We start from the raw sequence: 18031 nt of genomic DNA, 5'->3' as shown, positions 1-18031 counted from the left end.
ATTGAGAACTCTTGTTGGCGGCAAGGCGAGCAGACTTTATTTACAGTACATAAATGGATGCAGTTGTAGGCATTTACGGCAAACAAAACAAAAACAAAACTATTGTGATGCTGCATTACATTACAAGCATCACTACAAGCGTCTTCAATGAACAATATTAACACCTTAGCCAGTGTGGTGATCCACAGCAGTTAAAAACATTCACCAAAGGGTTTTACCTTTCCAGGGTACGAGTGTGCATGCAGAATGAGCTGTAGCTGACGTGTTGTTTCCTTGTTAAGTGGAGGCTGTAGTAGCAATAGCAAAGCTGCTTGCTTCTTAAGCAGATGGCGGACCACATCCTGAAGTCCTGCCCTGTTCTCCGGCCGCAATAGAATAGACTTCTAGAAGCCGAAACTCACTTTAAAAATTGGTTGGGGAAAACGTATGATATCGCATAGCTGCTGTTTCTTACACGAGAGAGGAGTGTTAAGAAGAAGATTCATCTCCACACAAGAATGGAACCTATTGTTGATGCGGACTTCCCGTACATCCTGAGGAGATCGGTCATCTTCGGTGAGTTTTCTTGAATAAAAGGTGTTTCTCACCTTTTTTATCAAATTGCTGGCACTTGCAACTTTCTTTGGCTCCATGGCGGGTTATTTAGTAGTCTCAGTCAATAACAAAAGCATGGACAATGAATTACCAACGCACGGGCTGCTTTGTTTGGCCACTCAATTCCGCGGATACAGTACAGGGCAAACGGACTATTTTGTTACAAGCAATGTCGTACAATAACCGAGACAGTCGAAAACTGAATTACAGTTTACATAAACTGGGGCGTTTGAAAACTGAGGTTTGGTTTGGTTTGGTTTGGTTTAGTTTATTTGAACATGAAGGTTACAATGAAATACATCTCGTGAATCATTTTTTTGACAGTTCCACATGTCCAAAAGGAGTAGGAAGAAGCAAAGCTTATTTAATCCTACCCCCCATCCATTCTACATCTAGTACAGTACATGTAGTTCACTTCCTGGATTCCATGTCATGTTTTCAGTGATAGTCAGGATAACACATAATAGATAACGGTGAGATAACCGTCCCCCCAAAAAAAGAGAGAACATTCATAATAATGATAATATGATGACAATACTAAATAAATAAATAAATAAATAAGAACAAAGCTTTTTTTTTTTTTTTTTTTAAACACAACAAAGAAAATTATTAAAAAATAAATAAATAAATAAATAGAAATAAATAAATAACAAATAAAATTTAATTAAATAAATAAAAAATAAAATAAAATAAAATAAAATAGAAAATAAAAAAATAAATAAATAAAATAAAATAACAAACCTGACAGAACAATCAGGACTCTTCTGCCTTGTATTTGGCAAACATCAACTGCTTGTATTGTTTTTTGAATTTGCTCATCTCTGTACATTGTTTGAGTTCTTTACTCAATCCGTTCCATAATTTAATTCCACACACGGAAATGCTATGGGTTTTCAGCGTTGTTCTCGCATATAAATGTTTTAGGTTTAATTTTCCTCTAAGATCATATTTCTCCTCTCTGATTGAGAAATACTTGATTAGATTTTTGGGTAACGAGTTATTATTAACTTTATACATTATTCTAGCGGTTTGAAAGTGTACTAAATCTGTGAATTTTAATATCTGTGATTTTAAAAATAAAGGGTTTGTATGTTCTCTATACTTGGCATTATGAATTATCCTCACAGATCTTTTTTGCAGTACAGTGAGTGAGTGAAGATTACTTTTGTAGTTATTTCCCCATATCTCCACACAATACGTTAGATATGGTAATACTAAGGAACAGTACAGAGTGTGGAGTGATTTTTGATCAAGAAGATATTTTGCTTTATTCAATATAGAGATATTTCTCGCCACCTTTTGTTGTATATATTTAATATGAGATTTCCAACTCATTTTTTCATCTATTATAACCCCAAGGAATTTATATTCTTCCACTTTTTCAATATCCGTTCCATTAATTTGTATTTGGTCGTACGTGTCCTTTCTACTATTACCAAATAGCATTATTTTAGTTTTACTTAAATTCAGAGATAATCTATTCTTGTCAAACCATGACTTTAATATGACCATTTCATCCTTGACCTTTTTAATGAGTTCTTGTGTGCTTTCACCAGAACAGAAAGCAGTGGTATCATCGGCGAATAAGACCAATTTTAAGTTGTTAGTTACTTTGCAAATGTCGTTAATGTACAAGTTAAACAGTTTTGGTCCCAGTATGGACCCCTGTGGTACTCCACACGTATTGTGTAGACTCCCAGATGTATATTCTCCTAGCTTTACAAATTGTTTCCTCTTTGCTAGGTAGCTTTTAACCCAATTTAAGACTAAACCTCTAATTCCGTACCTTTCTAATTTTGAAATTAAAATAGTGTGATTAATTGTATCGAAGGCTTTTGTCAGATCCATGAATACTGCAGCTGCGCATCTTCTGTTGTCTATGGCAGTAGTGATTTCCTCCGTGATTTCCATCAGTGCCATAGAAGTTGAAATGTTGGCTCTGTAACCATATTGACTACTTGCCAATAATTCATTCTTATTAATAAATTTGTCCAACCTATTATTAAATAGCTTCTCCACAATTTTCGAGAATTGTGGTAACAAGGAAACTGGTCGATAATTTGTAAATTGGTGTTTGTCTCCTTTTTTGAAAATTGGAACCACCTTGGCTGTTTTCATTTTGCTTGGAAATATTCCAGTCTGAAATGATAAGTTACTAATATATGTTAACGGGTCTGCGATCTCATTGATGACCCTTTTAATTGTTTCCATTTCGATTCCATGACAATCAGTTGATGTTTTTGCCTTAAAATGGTTAACAATGTCAGTGATCTCCTTTTTGGTTACAGCAGTGAGAAACATAGAATTAAGATTCCTATCGATAATATCAATCCCTTCATCAATTGTGTCTTGTTTTGGAATTTCCTCTTCCATGGATGAATTCCATGGATTAGAATAATTCATATCCTTCAAAACAGGATATTATTTATTGTTCTAATTGTAATATAATTTGCTATTTTAATTATTTGTGCTAAAAAGGTAATCTAAAAAGTAATCTTCCCAAGAAACCGCTTGCCCTGCTGCCCTGTACAGTTGGGAAAATGCAGTACATGCCATTTAGGCATAAATAACTTTGTCAGTGTTATTTCAAATTGCTATCACAAACTACTACACGGTATCCTCAGGGCATTGAATTGATCGCAACTCTCAAGACTCACAAGCAGGCTTAACCAGTTCATGCTAGAGAGTTCCATAGGACAGCTCAAGTGTGATCCTGAACAGTCCAGTTGCCACTGATTCAACGCCCTGAGAATACAATGACCTGATTGAACATTACAACAGTATTAAACGTTACAATTTAGTAATGATTGTCAGCGGCGTCCATGCCACTCATACTACGGTTTCACCGTTTTATCTGAAAATAGGATAATGGTGTATTTTTCGTACTATGTGCTGTGTAACACAAGACCAGGTATAACATCATGATGTAGTACACCAGGGAACCATTGGTGAAACCTATGGTGTGTTGTAGCTGTGGGGAAAATGTTTGTTTTTGTCTCCCTCTTGTGGCCAAACTGACTGTTTCTTTACTTGAACAAGAGAATGCGCTCCCCTTACAGCAGCAATACACATATTTATTCCAACTCTAATTCATACTACTTAGAGATGCAAACAGATATGTCTGCTTTTACCATTCTACTACTACTGGAACTATGTGATCAATCATAGTCCATATAACACTGACTACTTCACAACAGAGGTGGTCCAGTAGCCAGTAATAGAAAAACAGTACTTTTATTTTTTGTTAAACGACACAAGTTGTTAGTGGCATCTAGGACAATAAAAGATCTAAATAGATTTTTAAAGTAATAATTGAACTGACTGAGATGAAACGGTTACTACGTTTGCAACCAATTCCATTACTAATGTTGTAAAAATCCCAATTCCCAATGATTGACAGTGTGATAGGTACTTCCAGGTGAGTACTAGCTTGATAGGAACTAGATACTCCTAAATGTCAGACCCAAGAATCCCCAATGTGTCACTTCTTGTCCTGCTGAGTTTTTAAGTGTCTGTGTGCTTCTCTAAGAGTGTCCTGCATCTCTTTGTACTGGGCAAGAGTGCATGCGTCTTCCAGCCGGGCCCAGCGGTAGTTCTGATGCTCATTAGACAAAATGACCTGCGTCCCTGGGTCTTTCAGTTCAGCCAGCCAGTACAGAACCTCCTTGGGTCGACCTCTCACCTCATAGTGCAGCTCCTTTAGGAAGCCTTCAACCACCTGAAGGTCCTCTGCGTCAAGCCCTGCCTCTTCTTTAGTCTCCCTAAGAGCTGTGGTGAGATCATCCTCACCTGGGTCCACATGGCCTGATGGTGAACAGGTTTTGAGTAAAAAAAATGTCATAGTGGGAGCAGCTATGAGAGTCATATACTGTTTTATACCTTTAGGTGGGGTCCAGTGGTGTTGCCCATAAGAGGTCTGCAAGAGGAGGTACTCAATGTTGTCTTGTGGAGGAAGACAGTTTGCAAGACGCCGAAACACGATGAACCCACAGGCACGGAGCGCCATCTTATGTTAGAGAGGAAGCAAATGGGTTAGCTGTAGGAGAGACGCTCTACTAAAGATCAATTCAAACTTTTTACAGAGCGTGTAAACTGTAGGCACTTATCAACACAGACCTTTAAAAGGCCAAACCACTCAGCACTACAATTAAGGATTCCGATCATTATCAGTAATTTCTAACTTTGTCCAGTAATTTGGTCATTTCTTTAATTTCTGAGTTATGCTAATAAACATACAGAGGTGCAATTGTGCAAGAGAAACGGGAACTTCCTTACTTTAATCCACAATTAAAAGGCAGAAGCGAAATCTTGTTTCATAAATAGGTATCTGACAATATGTTGGACTGATAAATTTCAACCCGAAGTTAAACGCTTTAAAGTTTAGATGGGAAACTAACGCTACTAAAAGTACTGACTGTACTTAACAGTACTTGCAAGGACAGCCCTACAATGACATTACTAATAGCATTGCTACGATAATACAACCTATATCAACGCTACAATGAAATACATTAATGCTGTTTAATAATTCGGCATACCTTCAAAAACGTTCTTACTACGCGCCATTATTTACTTGATAAATGTACGCACGAGTCAGCACGGACTTTTTCCACGCGCTTAGTTGTGACCTTCACACTTAACGAAATGAAAATGCCTGCTCAATTAGTTATGAGTGACTGGAGAAAGATAAAAACTCACGGTTTAACTATCGTTTGTTTCTTGTTTCGTTATTGAGGTTCTTAGTTTGTTCCTCATCGGCGGGAAGACACTGAGCACCGTTGCATCATGAAGTTAGTCCGGGCTAAATTGAGTACAACTGTATAAGGTTCCGATTTGTGCATTTGTACAAAAACGTGTAAGTTAAATGCACTGACTTTATATGGAGGTGCACTATTACAACTACTGCAAATAATAATATTCGTAACAACAATGCTGCTTCTGCTAAGTGATAATTACATTTATAATGATTGTATTTATTTTTTTATATTGTTTAATAAATTACTAATAAATCGTTTATACTGCATTAATTAATTTATATTAATGAGATATTTAAAAAAAAAAACTATTTAATTGTTTTCCATTATTGCATAATGACAGGATTATGTCTCAAAATAAGATAACAAAGACATTTTAAGATTATGAGAATGATATGAATGGGGTTGTTGTTGTTTTTCAAATGGAAAACTATTGGTAGTTAAAGCTGTTGTGCATGTGGGAAACAGGAGGGCGTCGATAAGACCCTCTGAAAGCAGCTTGTGTCTGAAGATAAAATACGAGGCCTCCTTCCCACACAGTGTGGAGTTGTGAGCAGTACATTTGCTCGGCTTGACAGAGAGGACATTGCAGCTCTTATTCAAGGTAAAGCCCAAAACATGCGATACATTCTCATTTTCAAGCAAATATGTAACTGACAGAGATAAGCTGAGAGAATATGTACAGTGGATTCTGCAATTTACCTGCACTTTGGTACAGCCAATGAACAGGTATTGACAAAAAACCTTATTCGTCTTTGCTCTTTCCCTCATCTTATGGAAATCATCTCACAAATCAGCTGGAGGCTTCCTTACATGTGACTTACACTGCTACTACTGTGTTTACTCAGCCTGCACTGAAGGGCTCATTATTCCACTCCATGACTCATTCTTGGGGTCTTGCATCAAGATATTTTTAGTATATTGTCACAGAGATTGCACATGGAGACAAGTCAGATTTTAGTTTCTGGATGGAATGATGACAGCCAAATGTAATGTGGTTTAGCCTACTTGTCGCTTTATGTAGGTCACAAATCCTGATCTCAAAGTACTGGAGTTATTTGCTATTTGAACTGAGAAACTGTAGTATTTTTTTTATATAATTCAGGTTGTAATATAGTCTGATAAATGTTTTTATTATTATTATTTATGATTGTTATATATTCTAAAATATTGTTTATTATTTTATTGTTATATATTGACATACAATGATATATTGGACCATATGGGTGTCATTTTTTTTTTTTTGCCGATATTGATATCAGTGCAGGAGTGCGACCACAGCAAAGCTCGCTGGCTCAGTATGTCCACGGTCTGGAATTATTTCCAAATTTCGCCTTCTGTTTGTAAATATGCAATTTGCAATGACTGTTAAGCACTGCTTATATGAGGGGAGAGTTTCAAACGTGTATCGCTGCTGTTGATAGTAGAAGGACACGGCATAATAGTTGACTATTGGTCATGATTTTTTTTAATGACTATTTTGTTGAGGCCAAAAGTATAAAATAAATATGGCACTTTTTTTCTAGAACTTGCATTGTATATTGGAGTTATTTGTCTTATTTTGTACAAACAGTGTTTATATGTGAAATGCATTCAGTGGCATCACAGTAAAAGAAGCATAATGTGTTCATTCATGACACGACATTAGTCTGAGGGAAGAGCTGCTGCCAGCATTGGTGCCGCACAATATCGATATATTGGATATCGGTAAGAAAGCCAATATCGAGCAACTCTAGTTTTATCAGTCCCCAATGATATAATATAGTAAAGGTATGAATATAAATTATTGTCCATCAAAATTCAGGTTAGATTGGTGCAACTACAGGTAAGATGAACACTAAAATAATCTTTGCTGAATTTCACAGTGCCATGGAGCAGAAGGGGCCACCGGGAGAGCTTTATTTTGTGGGGAAGAAAGAAGAATTGATGGAAGCAAAGCGCACTTTCAGAACAGTGGAGGATCGGGATATACTGATCATCTACCACCAGGAAGGCTTCTATGCTATGGACTCTTACTGTCATCGTGAGTTCCTTTTTTGCCGTGCTGCAATCAAGCAAGCTGCTTTGAGAGATGCCATTGCAAAATCTGATAATATTTGGCACACTCATTAGGTTATAACAGATATTCATGCCATAATGTGCTTGATTTACTTAACCCAAAAAACAGCTGGAGGATCCCTGTCATAGAGGGTGATAACAGTGGAGGAGGGCATTTCTGATATGCGTCCGACTCTTAAACATGAATTTGGGATCATATTCTGCAATATAGTGATCATCTACCCCTTCCAACAGATGCTGGTGGGATGCTGCAGAATGGGGACATCGAGGTGAGGTTTGAACTTTGTTTTTTGCTTGTCCCAAAGAAAAGCAGAACATTTTTTTGGTGATTAATTTTGCCATCAAACCCGCGCAAAAGTGTTGAAATGTCCTGCTGTTCTTTATCAATGAGCTCGATTACCTGTGTCTTCTCCAATGCATACGCAGGAAATTGATGGCAAGCTGTGCATAATTTGTCCCAAACACAAGTACAAGATTTCCCTAGCCAAAGGTGAAGGTTTATACAAAGGCAATGACCCCACACAAAAAACACCTAGGACCAAATGGTTCTCGAAAGGAGTGAAACAGCGAGTCCACACAGTAACAGAGACCAATGGGGACATCTATGTAAAGCTCTCTAGGGAGCCAGCATGGATCGACTCTGACTACTTCCAAGGAGAGAAGGGCAAAGTGGAAAGGGCCAGGGCTGAGGCCCTTGAGACGATGGCATCTACCTAATAAGTGACGCACGACGCCATCCTCTTGCCTCATCTGACCTCCTCTCCATGATGTTTGTGTTTCCATGAAGACTGTAAATACCGTAGAGCATTTTAGACCTATAGTGGCCTACAAGCAAGTCTGTTTGAATGATACAGCTTTTAAAATACTTAAAATTACATTCAGGTTCAATAGCATCAGTGTTTCCTATACATTCATTTATTTGTGGCGGCCAGCCAGGACTCAATTTGAACCACCACAAATAGATTTGGCACTACCTGTTCGCCCTTGCTCATAAACACATCATAACGGGACTGTGAGTGTAGCGTGTGGTTCCAACGCCAAACAGTAGATAGCATTGACATGCTGCTTCTTAACACAGTTCATACACACCCAGGGCCTCGTTTAGAAAACTGTGCATGGATTCCATCCCAAAACATTGCGTACTCCCAAACCTCAGATTCTATATACAGTTGTCCCTCGCTATATTGCAGTTCGACTATCGCGCCCTCACTATATTGCGTTTTTTCAAAACATAAATGATCGCTGTTTCGTGGTTGACCATGGCCTATTGTAAGTACAAAAATGTTAAAAGACAAGTTATATGCAGTATTCTGATCACTAGGCATCAGTAATGTTATGACACATGATGTTAGACTACATTACCTTTCACACTGCATGGAGACTGGCTACTGAGCCAGCAGAGCAGAGCCGACATGCCATGACTGAGACGGACATACCATGGCTGAGATCGAATGGAAAAAAAGGTTCTCTTCTCATTCCGCATGGAAGTGGTCAGTTTTTGGCTTTGTCCTTCCTCCGCACTCTGTTTGAAACACTTCAAGTTTAGAATAAGTCAATTGGAGAGGCTAACTAGTTAGCTCGCTAGCTTGCTATACTAGTGGCAGCCGTCTGTTATGTCCCTGCAGTGATCCCGTAGCCTGCCGCATTGTGATGCAAAAAAATAATAATAGGTGTGTAAAGGTGACTATACAGTAGGGGTGTTATTTTTTGTCTACAGGACTCTAATAATGTCCATACTCATATTTAGAAAGTCCTAAACAGGCTTTCAATGCTCTAACTATGAAATATTCCATTTAGTAATATTGAATCCTACTTTGAGGAAATTCACTTATCGCGGTCGGGTCTGGAACCAGCTAACTGCGATAAACGAGGGACAACTGTACGCAACTAAAATTTCAGATATATTGTCATTGTCATTATAATGTCAACTACAGTGAATTGTGTGCACAAGATCTCAACTCTAGCAACAAATTTAGCAAATTCTTCTGGTCTTACTGGACACCGTTGGAGACTCTTAACATGTATCGCTCTTCTCAACGAGCAGGCAAGGCAAGGCAAGTTAATTTTTCATCTGTTCCAGATTTTGGCAGCATAAAACTGTTTAGTTTTAACTCTGGGCACTCGCAGGAGAACACCACCTGAGCTTCTCAGCACTCGAGATGGTTTATGTGGCTCTAACATGTCAGAGAGGTACTTTGCCGCAAGACCATGAATAGACCTGTACACAAGCAGAACTGTTTTAAAGTCTATTCCCTGACTACAGGAAGCCCTGGCAGAGACTTGAGTACTGGACTAATATGGTCATATTTCCTGGTTCCAGTCAGGACTCGAGCAGCAGCATTCTGGATGTACTGCAGCTGTTTTACTGCTAGTTTAGAGAGCCCGGTGAGAAGGCCGTTACAGTAGTCTAGCCTGCTGGACACAAAGGCATGGATTAGTCTCGCTAAATTTGGCTTAGACACTATTCACTTGATTTTGGCAATGTTTTTTAGGTGATAAAAAGCTGATGATGTTATTGATTTAATGTGGGTGTTAAAGTTCAGATCCATTATTACCCCTATATTTCTAACCCCACGATTAGGTTTTCGAGAAAGACTCTCAAGGTGACTGATAACACTTTCTCTTTGTTTCTGTGAGCCAAAGACAATGATTTCAGTTTTGTCTGAGTTTAGCTGAAGAAAGTTGTTTTGCATCCACACACCGATCTTTTTAATGCAGTGACTAAGTAAATCTGCAGGACCATGTTCTGCATAGTTGTGGTAGGGCGCATTGCAGCTGCGTGTATTTTCTAGCCTAAAGGAAGCATGTATAGCTTAAACAATAGGGGTTCCAGGATTGACCCCTGAGGAACTCCACGGGTCATAGCCATTTGGTCTGAGACACAGTTACCAGTTACAGCAGGTGCTGCTGTGGATCCATCTTGCTGGTGACATAAGAAAACACAAAAAGAAGTGACAAAAGAAAGTTAATTTGTATTTCTAAACATATTTGCTGTGCTTTTCATGTTTTTTCCTCACTTTTTGTCTCCCACAGCGTCCATAAAAATCACATGCACATGCATCATGGCCAATTACGTAAGCAAATTAGACAATGACTCCATTATACCGCCATCCCCCCCGCCACAAATAGATTGGAGTTCTGTGGGAAACACTGAGTATATACAATTATAAATCAATTTACTATGTGCTTATGAATCATTTATGGTTATTTATATTTACATTATTTATATGATAATGATGATTTTCAGTGCAAATGCCACACAGTGGTAATTTTCTTTATTGATTATAATCCTCCAGAAGTCAAGTGAAATTCTTGTATTTATGTTACATAAATTGAATCTAGGTGTCACTACACACTGTCCGATGAGTGTATGATTGTTGTAGTTCACCTACTAATATTTGAATAAAAGAGATGCTCTTTGGTAACAGTGTTGGGCAAATTATTTCCAAAATGTAATACGTGCTGTGAAGGTGTGGCCCCCAAATGTAGAGGTATGAGGCTGAAAAACAGTTATCTATTTAATGGTAATGACATGAAGTACAACAAAGCCAACAAAGGAGGAAGCAGCAGGGACTATCTGAGCTTCGTCTTGAGCTGGCAAAAGGCAGCATGAAAAATAAATTTATAATTATTCATTATAAAATGAAGAAAAAACCCCACCCTGGGGGTAAGATGCAGCCGCTTTGCCCCAGTGGAATTGTGTGCAGCTGTTGGCAATTGCAATTAGGCGGGTTTATAAGCCCAGCGTGGTCACAGGGACGGCGCTGGTTCATTGCCTCTGTTATTCTTACCCATGCTGTCACCTGAATATTCTTCCTGCCTGGTGCTACTTTCCAGGGCTACGTGTTGTGTTTTCACAGAGCCTTTTCCCTCTGTCGCTTTTTGTTGTTTGTTCCTGCACAACTGTGAGTACCTGCACCAGCTCGTGATTATTAAAGGACTTTTATCTGCACGCTGCTGCCTGTGTCCCTGCATGCCGGGGGTCAAGCAGTCGACAGCCCCACAAGTCATAACAACAACAATGCCAAAACAACAGATTACACATCATACTACTCCTACAGGGCCGACTGTGTTTTGAATTTTTCTACACATTGACAAAACAAAACATTAGCTATGTTTTTAAACATTTAAAAAATTAACATTAACATTGGAGATTGAAATCAAACGTTGGTAGATAAAAGAATTCAAGATTCAAGAGAGTTTTATTGTCATGTGCATGGTAAAACAGCAGTTATACCATGCAATGAAAATCTTATTCTGTTCATTCTCCCAAGAAAAGAAAGAAAACAAATGAAAGAATAAGAACATAAGAAACATAAATGATGGTTTGCCCTAGCCTACTTTCAGAAGATAGATATTTATTATCAAATGAAAATGTTGTTTATTCAACATTTGGTGTCACTAAATGATTGATCCATTTCCTCAAGAGTTCCTGAAAAGCCAGCCAATGACAGTGCAGGAAGGCGGACCCATGTGGCAGTCAGAGGAATTGTACTAAAATCCAGCAGCATGCTTTCTATAGGTTCTAAACAGTGGACATGTCACCACACAGTTAAAATCCCTTATAACTTGTGTTGAGGTTGTAACAGGTATAATATTACATACATTTCATGAGTACTGCTTTCCATGATTGCTTTATAGCAAAAAGTGATGTATATTGGAAGTGCGTTACTTTTTTAATGAGTTTCTCCCACCGCTGCTTGTTATTGATGATGTAAACAAGAAGCAATGTATTTCATTTCTCCTCATGTATAAAACATGTTGTCATTAAACAGTTTCTACAAACATTTTATGAGTAACGCTTTTCATTATTGCTTTACATCAAAAAGTGATGTACTGTATATTGGAATTGCGTTACTTTTCTAATGAGTTTCTCCCAACGCTGCTTGTTATTGATGATGTGAACGAGAAGCAACGCATTTCAGTTCTTCTCAGGTATAAAACATATTGCCATTAAACAATCAATCAGGTTCTCAAGTGCCGTGCGAAGATTATGCAATTCACCGTGTGTGTTCACGCTTAAGCGCAAGTAAGTAAGTGTGTACCACAGCAAAACTATAAACAACTTAAAAGCACTGAGATTGCGACACTTTGAATTCAGTCAAGCTTGTGGGGTGCGTGTGGTGAACTCTAGTGAGATGTTATGCTTGTTAAATATTAAAATGTAATTATGTAGTCAAATTGAGAGTCCATGCAGGGGCTGTAATGTTTGGGTGGTCTTTTGAGGTTGGTCAAGAGAAAATTTGTCATGCTAAAGAGCACTGCCTGGGGAAGGTGTCCAGCGGGGCTGATGTACATATTACACAGCTGGGAAGCAGCATGGATACAATTTTGCTGGGTAATAGATTTGGAGACGCTGTGATATTCTGATGGTCCATTGTAGAGCATTAAATCATCATGCATGGTATGGGGGGGAATGGGGTTTAACTTTTAAACATTGAAATAGAAGTCTTTCATTTAGTTGCATTGCCACAGGTGTATAAAATACAGCCCAGAACAGGACCTCAACACCTTCAAACACATTTGGGATGAACTTTTTGAGAATTGTCAGCCGACATTAGTGATCTCTGACCTCAGAAATATTCTTCTGCATGACAAAAAATGCAGAACTTTGTATTTAATTTACATTTCATTCCATTATCAGCTAAAAGTCATTTATGTGTATTAACATCGCATCCCTTGCGCCATTTCCTTTGTGTTTATTCGTGTCTAAAAATGAGTCAGGACAAAATGAATAGAATTTATGGGTACACGTGAAAATTTAAAGAGATTTACCACATACAGTATATTGTCACAGATATAGAGAAGTGGGGATGTTAAAGACATGGGTGTTGCCATGTTACTAGCATGCAATGCATTGTGGGATGATGTCCTCAGATGGTTGGGCCACAAAGTTAATTGGCATGAAAAGACACCATTTCAAAGAGACTAGTGCTGGCTCTTTAAATATAATATTAGTATTAGAAATGTAGTATTAGTATCCTTATTTAAAATTTTTTTAATGCAATTATACAGTACTAGCAACACACAGGGGCAGTGGATTTCTATAGTACAGTATGTGTGACAAACTGATGGTTGACATTGTAAAAAAAAAAAAGGGTGGGTGGTGGCTGCACCCACCACAAACTCCCCTAAAAAACATGTTTTAAAAAATATATTTTTAAAAAGTTTTTAAAAATCTGTTATTTGTCTGTAAGGACCTAAAATGCTACAAACTTGCATTTCCACAATACCCTTTTACCCAAGTTGGCAACCCTACTTAGACTGTGCTACCCCCACAGCCCAGACCTGGATACGCGTGGTTTGGCCATTCACTTGCATGCCAGCAGTGTTCTATTCTATAATCCCTTAAGACGATAAATTGTAATAAAATGATTGCTGAAATATGAGGGGTGTACTCACTTCAGTGAGTACATCAAATTTAAAAGTCAAACATATGCTGATGAACGGCTGCACAGTGGCCTAGTGGTTAGCATGTTGGCCATGCAGTCAGGAGATCTGGAAGATCTGAGTTTGAATCTCCGTTGGACATCTCTGTGTGGAGTTCGCATGTTCTCCGGTGCGTGCATGGGTTTTCTACAACTACGGCTTCCTTCCTTCCTCCCACATTCCAAAAAAGGTTAATTGGCGACTTTAAATTGTCCATAGTTATGAATGCGAAGGTGAATGGTTGTTTGTCTATATGTGCGCTGCGATTGGCTGGTGACCAGTCCAGGGTGTACCCCGCCTCTCGCCCAAAGTCAGCGGGGACAGGCTCCAACATACCCCCACGACCCCTAGAGAGGACAAGCGGCATAGAAAGAAAATGAATGAATGAATGCTGACGAAGGATACTCAAAACTGTTTGGGATAAGACCGGAGAGGACAGCTGGCGTGCATGCAGTGTTTTTTTTTTTTCTACAAAGTGACAGTGAACTGCTGTTCTTGCACGCCTTTTTGTGGGTCAGTGTTATTGGTTTGACAACACTGCTGTGTGTATGCAAAACATTAGACATGTTTTTGAATAACAAAGACTAGAAAGTAAAAGCGTACTTTTATTTGCATGTGGGGACCGGGCACACATATGCTGTGCTGTCCATGACATCTTTCCCATTCCCCCCCCGTGCGAACAATCTACTGGCTGGCTCAATCGATACTAGCGTGTTGAGATCGATAGTTTGTTTTCACAAATATCTTTGTTTTTTGTTGTGTTGGTCATATTGTTACAATGCTGATATTATTACACACTTCCTGGCCAACACTTACGTTTCTGTAATGTCACAACATTTATTTCTGTCCAGAGTAGCATTCATTTTTCACCAAGCTCTTGTATTGATGATGGGAGATTCGCAAAGCGTTCCCGCTGTCCTTTCACTTTTGATTTATGCCTTGGACAGCTCTTAACACCGTTTTAGTCGTTTCTGAAATCTGAAATCTGCTTGACGCATGCCAACAACTTCACCCTTCTGAAACAGATGGACATCTTTTCCACGACCACACGATGTGTCTTTCAATGTGGTTGTTTAACAAATGAGAAGCTACTCATTGTATTAGTTAGTGAGTTGCCAATAGGAGGCTCTTACCTATTTTACTTATTTGCTTAGCTTAGGGATGTCCAAAGTGCGGCCCAGAGGCAATTTTTGGCCTGCAGCTCGTTGTTCATTGGCCCTTGACATACTGTAAAAATAAAATGAATGCATTATTAATGACATATTACATTATTTGTTTTGTCACGTATAACACAAAGCTAAGATGATGTTTTATTTGATATCTTAGCATATATTGACCTCCATTCGCTTAATTTGAGCACAATGCCCCTACATCCATACATTTAGTCTTTAGCATTACGTTATTTGTTGTTTATCATTCCCCGTAGTAGTAATGTTTGTTTTACCTACCTGATATATGTTGTCGTTATTGTTGTGCATACTGTGACCCCCCCTGTCCATTTCCACATAATAAAGAGCAATCTCCTTAAAGTTTGCCACGATATATAATGTTAAATTATTTCCAAACTCGGGGAAACTTAGGACACAGTGAGGGCTTCGGGGGCAAAAAAGCCAAAGGAGTGTGGAGGCATGTTTCATGAATTGTCATGAAATTTGGCGGAGACGTCATGGAAGGGCATACAGTACAAAAAAAGTCTATAGAACCCATGTTTGAAAATTCAAACAGAAAGTTGGCATTTTTGGTTTGGACCAGTCATTTTGGAGTGAAACCAGGGTTGAAATTTTGACTAGTCTCGTCTACTCCAAAATACTTTTGAGTATTTTGATTATAATAATGAGAAACATATTAAAGGCAGAAATAACAACATCTTTCAATGCTCTTGATCATTTTGAAGCAAAATGTAATTAGTAACTGTAGTGACATATTGCCATAATATATTGCCCAATGTGATTTTTTTTCATGGGGCCCAGAATACCAGTAGCTGTCGATACCAAACTTTGCAGTATCGCCTACCCTGTATAAAACAATAAAAAAAACCGATTATATTTATCTAAAACATTGTCTCGTTGACTGGTTGAAACGATCAGTAAATTGGAGCTCTGCACGTCAGCATCCGTATGCGTGCTGAGTCAGGCTGATGGTTCATTCCATTGCTCTCTCTCTCTCTCTCTCGCTCTCTCTCTGGTGATTTGTTGCCAATAAGACTTTGTTTTACCGCCCTACGTCATAAATGTGATCTGGACATCGGTTGCCGAGGCTGTTCTCCCGTTCTGGCCGTTAATGTCTGCTGCCTGCTGCCAACTTGTTCTCGTTAAGCGCATTGAGTGTTGTTGTTAGTAGAACACTGTGGGTCGTCTACTTGCTGAGCTCCGCTTTTATGAATGAATAACGATGCGGTGGGGACGCCAGTTAGCGCGACCGGGCTCCACGGGGACCAGCCGCCGATGAGAGCGATTAACGGCGGAGCGGAGCCGCGGCTGGCTCACTGCGGAAAAAGGCGAGCCTGACTGCCGCAGACTGGCGTGTAAACGCACCGTGAGGAGGACACGCTCCGTAGCGTAGAAGAACAACAGCACCGTGACCACAATGTAAGTTATTGTCTGCCTACAACTCATTAAAGAGGCGTCACATAAGGACGCTTTTATGTTTTATGCTTTGTATTGTGTCATTTTGAAAAGAAAAAAAAACATCACTAAAGCCACTCAGTCAGGTGTAGCGAGGGGCCCTGCTAAGCGTCTCTTGTCTCTGTAGCTCCTCCATAAACATGTATGAAGAGTGCATGGTGCCCCCTGATCCTCAAGTGCATCATGTGCTTACACCTCACAGGTCCATTCACATTGTGGCTCTGGGGAGTGAGTGTCCTGGTGGAGTCGGGCCAGGAGAAGAGATCATGGGCCAAGGCCAGCTACAAGGAGGGTTGCTGTGGAGCTACCTGGGTCACGGGGCGCTGGTGGGTCCCAGTGATCTGGAGAGCAGGCTGCACAACCCAGCCTTCATGGAGTACACCTCACGTGTCTTTGGAGATGTCACTGTTGTGGTCCAAGACTGTCCCAGCTGGGTAAGTCATGTCTGCTTTTGGACTTGGGTATTAGGTTAATACATTGAGGGGTAAATGATGAAGGGAGCCTTAATAGCTGCAGCGGAACATGAGCTGTTGCTGGGACACGCTGTTGGAATTTAGAATCAAATTAGGAAATAATGGAAATGGAATTCATGCGGAACATTTTCACATTAACTGTCATGTCAGTGCAAAAAAGAAGTTAACCACTCATTCTGAAGCGCCATAAAGGGCTGAAATGAAGCTCACTGCTGTTACAATAAAGCATAAAAGCAAGAAAACATGGACTCACCCTTGATTTTGATGACAATTTTGCTTCTTCCTGCGTTGCTTATAGCCATATCGTGCTGAGCAGCCAGGACGGAGACATGTTTATTTCTTTTCCGACCTTTTTTGCTCTATTTTGCCATCACTGCTACCCTTCTGTGGCAGCATCACAAAAACTACTGAAAAGCCAAACTTTTGATGCTCGCTGATTGATGAAGTCTCACATGGCACATGATCAGACGACTCTCCTGGTGGTTTTTTTACTTTTCTGCGACTTCGGAAGAGCGTTTTCCTCATATTATGGTTGAATTCCGAATTGTACGACCTCAGGGGAGTTATGTTGTCTTATAATGTATGTATATGAAAGATGGGTGTTCGGGCTGTAAGGTGCGTACTGCAACAAAAATGTTGACTGCGCTTTAGTGTTTCATTTCAGAAAGCAGCAGGGATTATAGCATCAACGAATATTAATAACTGGACTTGTGGCAAATGGCTCAGAACCTTCTTTGACATATGCATGATTTTTTTCTAGTCAGTGTGGTTTGATGAATTATTCTCAGTAAAAGAATATTTAAAAAAAATGTTTTCATGCACACTACAACTCCGGTTCCCTGCGATTGGCTGGCATCCAGTCCAGGGTGTACCCTGCCTTTCGCTCAAAGTCAGCTGGGATAGGGTCCAGCATACACGCGCGACCCTAATGAGGATAAGCGGCACAGAAAATGGCTGGATGGATACATACTACAATAAAAAGATAGTCACCTTGGCGGAAGTAACCACAGTACAATAAAAAGGTGTCACCACACTGATATGGTTCCTTAGCACGCTGCTTACTTCCAACAGGTTGTTCATCATTTCTAATTCCAAGGCC

The 18031-nt window shown here is 39.3% G+C and overlaps 3 protein-coding genes across 5 annotated transcripts in view; 2 read left to right on the top strand and 1 right to left on the bottom strand.

Moving 5' to 3' along the window:
* Nucleotides 1-1330: 1330 nt before the first annotated feature.
* nudt2 (nudix (nucleoside diphosphate linked moiety X)-type motif 2) lies at nt 1331-5385 on the bottom strand. The gene is made up of 3 exons (XM_054785841.1): nt 5293-5385; nt 4474-4600; nt 1331-4398 (listed from the first exon to the last, which is right to left on the bottom strand). The coding sequence occupies exons 2-3, from the start codon at nt 4598-4600 to the stop codon at nt 4076-4078; spliced, it is 450 nt and encodes a 149-aa protein (XP_054641816.1). The 5' UTR covers nt 5293-5385; the 3' UTR covers nt 1331-4075.
* A 523-nt stretch (nt 5386-5908) lies between these two features.
* rfesd (Rieske (Fe-S) domain containing) lies at nt 5909-10890 on the top strand. Of its 2 annotated transcripts, none has more exons than XM_054784849.1 (4): nt 5909-5952; nt 7214-7371; nt 7641-7675; nt 7833-10890. In XM_054784849.1, exons 2-4 carry the CDS (start codon nt 7218-7220, stop codon nt 8121-8123), a joined length of 480 nt encoding a protein of 159 aa, XP_054640824.1. In that variant the 5' UTR covers nt 5909-5952; nt 7214-7217; the 3' UTR covers nt 8124-10890. The 2 variants fall into 2 exon arrangements, with proteins under 2 accessions (XP_054640824.1, XP_054640823.1); XM_054784848.1 differs by lacking the exon at nt 5909-5952 and adding an exon at nt 6237-6337.
* A 5106-nt stretch (nt 10891-15996) lies between these two features.
* The window catches only part of rhobtb3 (Rho related BTB domain containing 3), a 28085-nt gene continuing 26050 nt past the window's right edge, over nt 15997-18031 (top strand). The window contains exons 1-2 of one of the 2 annotated variants that reach the window (XM_054785904.1): nt 15997-16423; nt 16662-16893. In XM_054785904.1, the coding sequence (XP_054641879.1) occupies nt 16422-16423; nt 16662-16893 (234 nt within the window). In that variant the 5' untranslated portion in view covers nt 15997-16421. Of the gene's footprint in view, nt 16424-16661; nt 16894-18031 lie in introns of those variants that run through there. The other variant, XM_054785906.1, reaches the window with a different exon arrangement.

Source organism: Dunckerocampus dactyliophorus, chromosome 8 (genome assembly GCF_027744805.1).
Source record: "Dunckerocampus dactyliophorus isolate RoL2022-P2 chromosome 8, RoL_Ddac_1.1, whole genome shotgun sequence".
NCBI lineage: Eukaryota > Metazoa > Chordata > Actinopteri > Syngnathiformes > Syngnathidae > Dunckerocampus > Dunckerocampus dactyliophorus.
Note: the sequence above shows the minus strand (reverse complement) of the source record. Positions and strands in the feature narration are given on the sequence as shown.